The sequence below is a fragment of the Mandrillus leucophaeus genome, unplaced genomic scaffold (genome assembly GCF_000951045.1).
Source record: "Mandrillus leucophaeus isolate KB7577 unplaced genomic scaffold, Mleu.le_1.0 Scaffold218, whole genome shotgun sequence".
NCBI classification, from domain to species: Eukaryota; Metazoa; Chordata; class Mammalia; order Primates; family Cercopithecidae; genus Mandrillus; species Mandrillus leucophaeus.
The window spans coordinates 2,267,889-2,277,968 of record NW_012102232.1 but is presented as its reverse complement, the minus strand read 5'-3'; the positions used below and the strand labels follow the sequence as shown (position 1 = coordinate 2,277,968).

Below are 10,080 nucleotides of genomic sequence, written 5' to 3'. Positions count from 1 at the left end.
TTGCTACAAAGAGAATAAAATACCTAGGAATCCAACTTACAAGGGATGTGAAGGACCTCTTCAAGGAGAACTACAAACCACTGCTCAACAAAAATAAAATAAAATAAAAGAGGACACAAACGGAATAATATTCTATGCTCATGGATAGGAAGAATCAGTATCATGAAAATGGCCATATTGCCCAAAGTAATTTACAGATTCAATGCCATCCCCATCCAGCTACCAATGACTTTCTTCACAGAATTGGAAAAAACTACTCTAAAGTTCATATGCAATCAAAAAAGAGCCCACATTGCCAAGACAATCCTAAGCAAAAAGAACAAAGCTGGAGTGGAGGCATCATGCTACCTGACTTCAAACTATACTACAAGGCAACAGCAACCAAAACAGCATGGCACTGGTACCAAAACAGAGATACAGACCAATGGAACAGAACAGAGCCCTCAGAAATAATGTCACACATCTACAGCCATCTGATCTTTGACAAACTTGACAAAAACAAGAAATGGGGGAATGATTCCCTATTTAATAAATGGTGCTGGGAAAACTGGCTGGCCATCTGTAGAAAGTTGAAACTGGATCCCTTCCTTACACCTTACACAAAAATTAATTCAAGATGGATTAAAGACTTAAATGCTAGACCTAAAACCATAAAAAAAAAAACCCAGAAGAAAATCTAGGCAATACCTTTCAGGACACAGGCATGGGCAAGGACTTCATGACTAAAACACCAAAAGCAATGGCAACAAAAGTCAAAATAGACAAATGGGATCTAATTAAACTAGAGAGCTTCTGCACAGCAAAAGAAACTACCATCAGAGTGAACAGACAACATACAGAATGGGAGAAAATGTTTGCAATCTCCCCATCTAACAAAGGGCTAATATCCAGAATCTACAAAGAACTCAAACAAATTTACAAGAAAAAAAAAAACAATCCCATCAGAAAGTAGGCAAAGGATATGAACAGACACTTCTCAAAGGAAGACATTTATGCAGCCAACAGACACATGAAAAAATGTTCATCATCACTGGTCATCAGAGAAATGCAAATCAAAACCACAATGAGATAGCATCTCACGCCAGTTAGAATGGCAATCATTAAAAAGTCAGGAAACAACAGATGCTGGAGAGGATGTGGAGCAATAGGAACACTTTTACACTGTTGGTGGGAGTGTAAATTAGTTCAACGATTGTAGAAGACAGCGTGGTGATTCCTCAAGGATCTAGAACTAGAATTACCATTTAACCCAGCCATCCCATTATTGGGTATATATCCAGAGGATTATAAATCATGCTGCTATAAAGACACATGCACACGTATGTTTATTTCAGCGCTATTCACAATAGCAAAGACTTGGAACCAACCCAAATGTCCATCAATGATAGACTGGATTAAGAAAATGTGGCACATATACACCACGGAATACTATGCAGCCACAAAAAAGGCTGAGTTCATGTCCTTTGCAGAGAAATGGATGAAGCTGGAAACCATCATTCTCAGCAAACTGTCACAAGGACAGAAAACCAAACACATGTTCTCACTCATAGGTGGGAATTGAACAATGAGATCACTTGGACACAGGGTGGACAACATCACACACCAGGGCCTGTTGATGGGTGGGGGACTGGGGGAGGGATAGCATTAGGAGAAATTCCTTATGCAAATGATGACTTGATGGGGTGAAGCAAACCAACATGGCACATGTATACCTATGTATCAAACCTGCACATTGTGCACATGTACCCTAGAACTTAAAGTAGCATAATTTAAAAAAAAACTCAGGAGATTTAAAATAAAGAATTAGAAGATTACTTAATTATAAATCCATAGGAAATTAAGCAAATAAACAAAAATGGACTTTTTTAACTCCAAGGAAAATAACTAGGGGAAAAAAGGAAATGGCAACATAAGAGCCTATGTGACTTAACCTTAACTATCGTTTAGAAAGTAATGATAATGCTTATACTGAATACTGGGCTAACTAAAAAGATTGTGTAAGAGATGGGGTCTAGCTACATTGCCCAGGCTGGAATGCAGTGGCTATTCAAATAGTGCAATCCATAGTCTCAAACTCTTGGACTCAAGCAATCCTCCTGTCTCAGCCTACTGAGAAAAATTTTGACACAACCATATTGGAAAGATGACTGGAAAGAAAGCTTGCATGTGTGGTTAACAGGCAATAGAATGATCGAGAAGAGAATTTTCTTCCACTAGGATTCCAAGAGATAAGACCCAAAACTGAAAAAAAAGTAGCATGTTATTAAGAGATATGAAGGCCAATACCTACAGGAACAACTAACAAGAATTGAGAGTGAAAAATGGAGAGTAGGAGACAGGAACCTTTTTATCCTCATAAACCTTGTGTAGTTTTCTCACTTTCTATAGCTGTAGAACTAAACTTTGGTAAAAAGTAAATCTAATTTTTTTCAAAAAGTTTCCCTCTGGTTGTTTCTACACTACATAGCAATGGATATTGTTTGCAAAATGGAGATTGAATCTTTATTTCTGTTGTTCATAAAGCTCCATCTACTCCAAAGGCCTTTAGAATTTCCACACTGCAGCCTACAAAGCTCCTTTTTTCCCCCGCTGTGTTAGTTATTTTACACTTATCATGGGTTCTTTCCTTAAAAATGCTGCTGACTGACCACTCGGTCATTTACCCCAGACTAATTCTAAAAATAAATGACTCTTGTATGGATTAAATACTGTTATCTCTATCTCTACCGACTGTATAATGTTATACAGTCATTATGCAGGCCCAGATTAATGACATACTAATAACTAAAAGGATACAACTACAGATCTTCACATAACAACATTTGCGTTAGGATACTTCTAGTTCTGCACCATATAAAGTGCATCGACAAAACAACTACTGGCTTTTATTGCTTGAAAAAATTATTTCTAAGCCTGTCTTCTTAAAACTAAATTTATTGTTAAGTGTGTGGAATACTGAGGGCAGTAGCTGGCTGTATAAGGAAATTCATTTTAAATAAAGATAATTGTTTTTAAAAATAATATATGTTCAGGTCTGTTTATTTTAGTGGTATTAGCAAAAGACATGACAGGAAAAAAAGATTTTAAATTATTGACTTAGATGGTAAATCCTTAAAATGAAGGAATAATTGACGTCCCTTAGTTTTTCTTTCTATAGTACGCCATGTGAAATTTTAGTCGCATTATTATTTGAGATGCTGGCATGGTCAGTGTTTTACGTGTTCAAACATGTGTGATTTGGTTTTAAAGAGAAACTTAGGTCCAAAAAAAAAGTAATGTCAATGTTCTCACCAAAAGAGGGAGGAACTCTCTCTACTTTAATTCATAATGCTTAATAGGGAATTTTCAAAAGCAAAAATACTGTCAGCTGCATTTTCACACTTGGGTGAGAATATCAGTTTGAAGAGGCCTGATTCTCACCCCACACATTGCTTCACAGAGAAGAAAACTCACATAAGGAAACCAGCCAAATCCAGAGCATCTGCATCTCAGTCCAGGGTTCTTTCCCATGGCATGGCCTCACCCTTGGGGTAAAGGTGATTATCATCATATATAAAACAATAACTACAATGAAACCGCACATTTATTGAGCACTTTGTATTCGCCTGGCACTGCTGCCACGCATTCCTGGGTTAGCTCCTCTAACCCTCCCAGTTTCCCAAAGACGTGGGTGCTCTGACTACCCCCACTTTACCTAAGGAGCTTGAGGTACAGAGGTTTCATAGCAGTCCAAGATCCCTAGTCGGTGACCGAGCCACAAACTTCACTGCAACCATATACCGAAGCCCTATTTAATACATTAACTTCTTATGGTAAAGTAACTGTGTTATTTCAATGTGTTTGTAAAAGGTCCCCTAAGAGAGCTTTGTTATTAGGCAACTTTCTCTCTTGAGTGTAAGGAATTTCAGGGTGGAAGGGCAAGGACGATTAGAGGAGAAACTGTTGTGTTTCATATTTCTAAATATCTGCCAGGTCACTGTTGGAAATCTTTTTTAGAGTAAGAATTGTAAAATACTAATCTTATCACTTGTAAAATATACATGTCAGTTAAGCAAACTTTCACCACTCAATGCAAACTTGGAGGAAAAAAAAAAAAAAAAAGCAAAGAGACTTCGGAACGTCTATAAGGCTTTTGAAATTAAAAAGTAATTCCCAGCAGCCGACTGCAGCCCTAGTCCTCTGAAGCCCGGGGCACACCAGTCCCCAGGCCCACCAGGGCACTGCTGTCCGCCCAGTCCCAGGCCTCAGCCACTGCTGTGAGGCTGAGGGGCCCCGGCAGCGATCTGCCCTCCTCTGGGCTCGCACACGCCGTTGGTTTTGTATCCCAGGCCACGTGCGCCGGGCAGCCGCTGACATTGGGACCTACAGGGTAGTGGCATTACGGACAAGTCAGCAAACCGCGGATCTCGCCCGTAGGGTGACACACCCCAAGCCCCAGCTCGCCTTGGGAAGTCTCTGACTTTTAGCTCCTAGCCCTCGAAAGCCGAGAACTAAAGAAGCAGGTTCCGGGAACCATAGCAGCCCGGGGCGCAGACTCCCCCATGGAGGCTGCATAAACCCGGCGACTGCGAGTTGGGAGCTTAGATGTGGGTTCCTTGCCGAGGCGTGGCAAGCCCGCAGCCGTTGGACACACGTGCCCTTTTTCATAATCGGCAAAGCCCGCGCCCCGCCTGCTTGGCTGGCAGGGATTCGGCACAGACAGCCTGGAGTTCGAGAGCTCAAAACTTGGCCAGGCATTCCTACTGTCAAACACCTCTTGCCTCTTTGCTCTAAAGGGTGAGTCCCAGGTGGCCATGATGGCAAGGCGGTGACTGCAGCGCCAATATTGATGGCTTCTCTGTCCACTCTCACCTGTTCCTGGGGCCCTCGGCCTCAGGTTGCGCTGTCCCCTACGACCAACGCCCAGGTGCCCGGCCATGCCAAGTTGTGGACGCGCCCCGCGCCTGGCTCAGCTCCGCTCCCCTTCGGTCTCATTCACGTGGCACTGGGGTCTCGCGGAGCTTTGCCGGGATTGCACCACTCAGATTCCAGGTGCGTGAGCGCCGAGAGGGAGCAGAGACCGTATTCCCTCATCGCTGTGCTCCTAATCCCTGACTGGAGGGAGGAGGGATCGCCGCTATGCTGGGATCTCAGCCCGCCTTCCCTCAGATTCTACCCTACAGTAAAATGGGCCACACTGGCGATTACACGTCCGCGTCCACCCGCTCCCCGCAGCCATAGCCACCATCCTTAGCCTCGAGCCCTTTGTTCAGTTTGGGTTTTATTCCAACACCCAAAGACCCATGGAGAAAATTTGGAGGACAGGTGGAAAGAAGATTCAGCTCCCGTTTCTTCTAAAGGTACTCCCGCAAAGCTTAGCTCTGGGCGCATTAGAGACTGCGTTGCAGAACACGCCGGGGGAAGTGAGTGCAGCCAGAATTCAGACACACAGGGGCATTTTTGATGGAAACCACAGAAGTTCGTTTATAAGGGGCTGGAAGGGAAATGAAAGGAATGAGAAGAGTGGTTCAACAAGCCTTTAAAAGAAACCTGGGGTCTGTGGAAACAACAGTCAGGGAAACCCCGAGAGCAGGCCAGCCAAGTGGTGACGCCTAGCTGCGAGGCGTCCGCGGACGCTTCCGCACTAAGTTGGGGCGCAGGCCGGCAAAGGACTGAGGAACAAGTTCTTTCCGTCTCGGATGCTTCAGACCGTGGATGGAGTCAGTCACTGGGAGTGCGCCCCCTAATCGCCAGCCCAGTGCTGGCAAAGTGGAAACCGGGAAGAAAAAGCACCCAAGTGGTTTGACAGCACCTGTTGGACCTGGGCACGCAGGAGCTGCGGGCTCAGACGCCCTCCCCTCCAACCCCTTCACCTCCCTGGGACCCTCTATGTACACCCCTCGACCGCGATGGGCGGTCGTCAAAGGTCATCGCAGCCACACAGCGCATGCCCGCACGTACCCGCCCTCAGCGCCGCAAGGGGCAGTGGGGTCTGCAGAGTGGACGGGTGTGCAGGGAGAGCCTCGGAGAGCGGTTGGGTTAGGGCCCGGGGTCCGGGACGCGCCCCTGCTCACCTCTCTCACTGGCCTGGATATTGCGCACGATGTCTTCCAGATCCAAGTCTTTGGTCTCGTCGAAACTGTAGATGGACGTGTGCAAACCCTCCTCCTGGAAGACCTCGTGGACCCCCTCGAGGGTGAAGAAGCAGTTCCGCTCCAGCTTGTCGTCGCTGTAGACCAGCGCAGCGCGGCTCCAGTGGTGGTGGCGGAACAGCGCGAGCATCATTTCGCCCATCTTGGCGTAGGCGGGCGCCACGCGCGTGAGGTGAGAGTACTCAGAGTCCTTGTGCTGGAAGCCGGCGGCCAGCGCCCCGGCCGACAGCATGGGCAGGTCCCAATGCGATGCAAGCCGGGCCACTGGCGCTGCTGCGTACTCGCACACTGGCCCCAGGATAAGGTCAGGCTTGGTGCCCCGCGCCGCCGCCACGCGGTCTACCAAGCTGAAGAGCGCACGGTTCCCACAGTCCGAGTCCTCGTAAGCCACCTGGAAGCGAGTGCCCGGCGGCAGAAGCCGCCTCCCAGTCCCGTTGCCCTCCACGCTGCGCAGAGCGTACTCGATGGCCGGCCGCACTCGGGTCAGTGAAAACAAGTACGAGTCATCCTGGGGCAGTAACACCAACACCTCGATCTTCTGCGGCGGCAGCGCCTCTCTCTCCAGGCGTCCGCCGCCTATGCCCGCGCCCCCGCCGCCGCCGCCAGCGCCACCGCCACCAGTGCCGCCTGCCAGCAACGCCCAGCCGAGTAGGACGCACGGGGAGAAAGTGAGCACCAGCAGAGACCGCATCGTGCCTCAAGAAAGCGCTTGCCCTCGCCGCCGACTGGCTCTCTGCCCCCCACCCACCCTTCCTCTTTCCTCCCCACTCTTCTCTCCAAGGTCCCTGCGCCCCCTTGGGCGCTTTAACGAAATAGAATACCCCCTTCAGTAATGCGCCAAAAGATAGAGAGGAAGCGTCCTTCTTTGCAATGTCACTAGTTTTTCTTAAAAAAAGAAAAAAAGAAAAAAGAAAAAGTTCACCGGGTGTAAACCTGTGCGTCTGTACTATACATATATATACTTGTATATATTCGCCCTCCCTTTATACATATACTATTTTGCTTAGAGGTGGCTTCTTATTTGGGCGTTGCTAAGGTTGCTTTTGAAAGCGTTTTTGTAAAAGAAAAAAAAAAGTTAGACTTGTCCAAGTGTTTGTAATTGACGATGCATCTCCCTCGCGTTTGATCTCATTGATTCGCGCCGGTTCCTGGATCCATAGCCCGCGTTTAAATAGCGTGGCAGCGGCTGAGCGTGTTACCACACATGGCGCTCCGAGGCCGGGCTTGTATTTCCAGCGGGTAGGGTGGGTAGGGGTGGGAAGAAGTGGGGGCTGGGCTGGGGGAGTCTCTCATTAACATTCTTACATCAGGGCTCCTCCCCGCACCCCTTCCCTACCCATCGCGCCCCTGTCCCTAACCACCACTCCCCGCCGGCCCTCGGCCTTTTCCTTAAAGCTGAAATCGCCCACGTCTGCACCGGCAGGAGCCCCCACCACGCCGCATGCCTCTGCGATACCCGCCTCTCCCTTGCCAGCTCCAGCTCCTGGCTTTAAACAAGGAAATGTGCTTTAAAGTAGAGAAATGCGCGCGCGCACGCACACGTACACACACACACCGTGCAAAAAAAAGAAAACAACAACAACAGGACTGGGAGAAAGGGATGGTTCTAGAAATTGTGGTTTCGGTGCTATAATCCTTAGGTGCCGCTTTCTCTCACCTTTCTGGTTGCGGCCACATTCCCTCCCGACGCACCGACGCGAGGCGAGCACCTGACCTTCCTGGTCCCTCGGTGCAAGGTCAGGGAACAAGGACCAAGGTCCCAGTGCAGATGGCTCCATCGCGGACCTGGTGTGCCCGGCTGGCCCGGGCGTCACCCACACCCCGCCTTCCTCAGCCCCGCGCCAGCCCCCTCCCGCTGGGCCACGCAGGTTCGCGCTGGAATCGCAGTGGTGCCGGGGTCACAGTGTCCCAGTTCATGGACCCTCCGTCAGCTCACTGAGAGCAGGAAAGTGAAACTTGTTGCTCCCAAAGGCGAGCGAACGGTTCAACTTCTGGAGGTGTCACAAAGCTTGGAAAGCATCGCCAAAGCGTCCTCGGGGCTTTGTTTGCTAAACCAGGTACCTAAATAAAGGGACTGCCTTTCCCAAAACGTTCCCGGTAGGTCCCCCGGGTACGACACACGCTCCCCTCCAACCTGAGCGCTCAAAGATCCAACCGCTCTTCTTCTGGAGCGCTCCAGGCACTGTGCCGTGGTTCCGCGACGCCAAGAAAAGTTCTGCCTCGGAGACCCAGTCCTTTCACTGGCCACAGCCACAACAGCGGTGAAGACCGGAGGGAAGGGGCTCTGGAGAAGTCGGTGACCAGAGGAGCATCGCGGGAGTCCGCCGTGCGGCTGGGCAGGTCAAAACGGAACTGGACCTTCTTCTGCAAGTCATTTGCAATGTGAACGTGCTACACTAGGAGGGAGAATTCTGACAATTAAGTCCTGCACATTTAAATACATTGAAAATGTGTTAAAATGGTCTTTCATTTAACTAGGCGTCCGTATCCACAAATTTCTTCTAGTCTCAGACCAACGCCCTCTTTCGGCAGAAACTTGCACCCGACTCAACCCCGGCGCGGCAGTCCCAGACGCGGCGTTTTTTACTCCGAGGCCCTAATGCGCTCTGGTTCTCACTTGCGACGGGTAAAAAGGTAAACTGGGGTTTCTGGAGATATGGCAACTTCTGGCGTCAGCGCTCGCCGCCCTTAACAGCACTCTCATCACTCTTTCTGGAAACGTCAATGTGATTATGGGTAATGTTTCAGCTTCTGGGTCATTTAGATTTCAGATTATGCACTGTGATCCTGAAATCTTCCCCGTTAAGTAGGAGCTTCTAATTCCTGCGAGAATTTCCATTTATTTAATTAGCGCCACTAACCAGGAGCAAAAGAGACGTCTGTATAAAATTTAATTCCACAAACAGGTAATCCACACACACTGAAAATTGAGATTTAGTGCTTCACAGCAATTACATCTTTCCTGAACTTGCAGAACGACAGGCATTTATGGCAGCATGGATTAAAAAAAAAAAAAAAAAAAAAAAAAAAAAAAAAAAAAAAAGAACAACAACAACAACAAAACAAGAGCTAAATCATGAATTCCAAGGGTCTTAATGGATTTCAAAACTGGTTGCCAGGAGACATCAAGGAACCAGGGTTTCCTGTTACTCTGCGGTATGCCCTGTGTCTGGGGAACACCAGCCAATGGCGATATGATTCTGCTGTGTGTGGTGTGGGTTTATGCGGAGAGCCTGGGGTTTCAGTGGCACCAGTGTGAACGCCTGTCCCATCCCAGATGCAACCTAACCTCGCCCGCAGTTCAACAGCAGGGCAGTGCACCTAAGTTAGGGGTGAGTGCCCGTAGCCTCTCCGCAGCTTTTGGACAAGAGCTCTCGACTTGCAGTTTGTCACACTTAAGAGCACCAACAAGACCAATCTGCGGAAGGGAAGAGACCCCAAACCATGCAGCGGAACGAATAAAAAACAAATGCCAGTGTTATGCTTTTGCTGAGGCTCAAAACACCCCTTATGAATTCCAAGGAGCAACAATTAAGATTTTTTAAAAACCTTTTCAAATGAAAAGAGTCACAAGATTATAGGAGGACCCACCAAGTAATGTAAGTGTATGGATTTCAGTGTTATGGGTTTGTTTACTTTCCATCAAATTAGAATTTTTGCAACCAACTAAAAGTTTGTGTAAATATGTAGTTCTAAATCTTCAGGCCAGAAGACTTAAATCACCCAGCCTGACACCCCTTACTCTCTAGATGAATTAAGGCCCAAACAGTATAAATTATATACTTAAATACCTCTTCATCCCCTGAGAATATTTTTAAATTGGATTGGATTCAAAACAAACCATGGACCACCAGTTACATCATGTAAAAGTGTTAGGAACAAAGTTAATTCCTACTCTAAGTAATAACATTCTTTATATCAATTTTTTATATATATAGCTAAGTTTTGA

At 47.6% G+C, this 10,080-nt stretch overlaps 1 protein-coding gene across 3 annotated transcripts in view; it reads right to left on the bottom strand.

Moving 5' to 3' along the window:
• NPR3 (natriuretic peptide receptor 3) overlaps positions 1-8,410 on the bottom strand; it is an 85,483-nt gene extending 77,073 nt beyond the window's left edge. For 2 of the 3 annotated variants that reach the window (XM_011980806.1, XM_011980807.1), the window contains exon 1: positions 6,054-7,353. In XM_011980806.1, the coding sequence (XP_011836196.1) occupies positions 6,054-6,822 (769 nt within the window). In that variant the 5' untranslated portion in view covers positions 6,823-7,353. Of the gene's footprint in view, positions 1-6,053; positions 7,354-7,788 lie in introns of those variants that run through there. The other variant, XM_011980808.1, reaches the window with a different exon arrangement.
• Between the last annotated feature and the right edge of the window lie 1,670 nt (positions 8,411-10,080).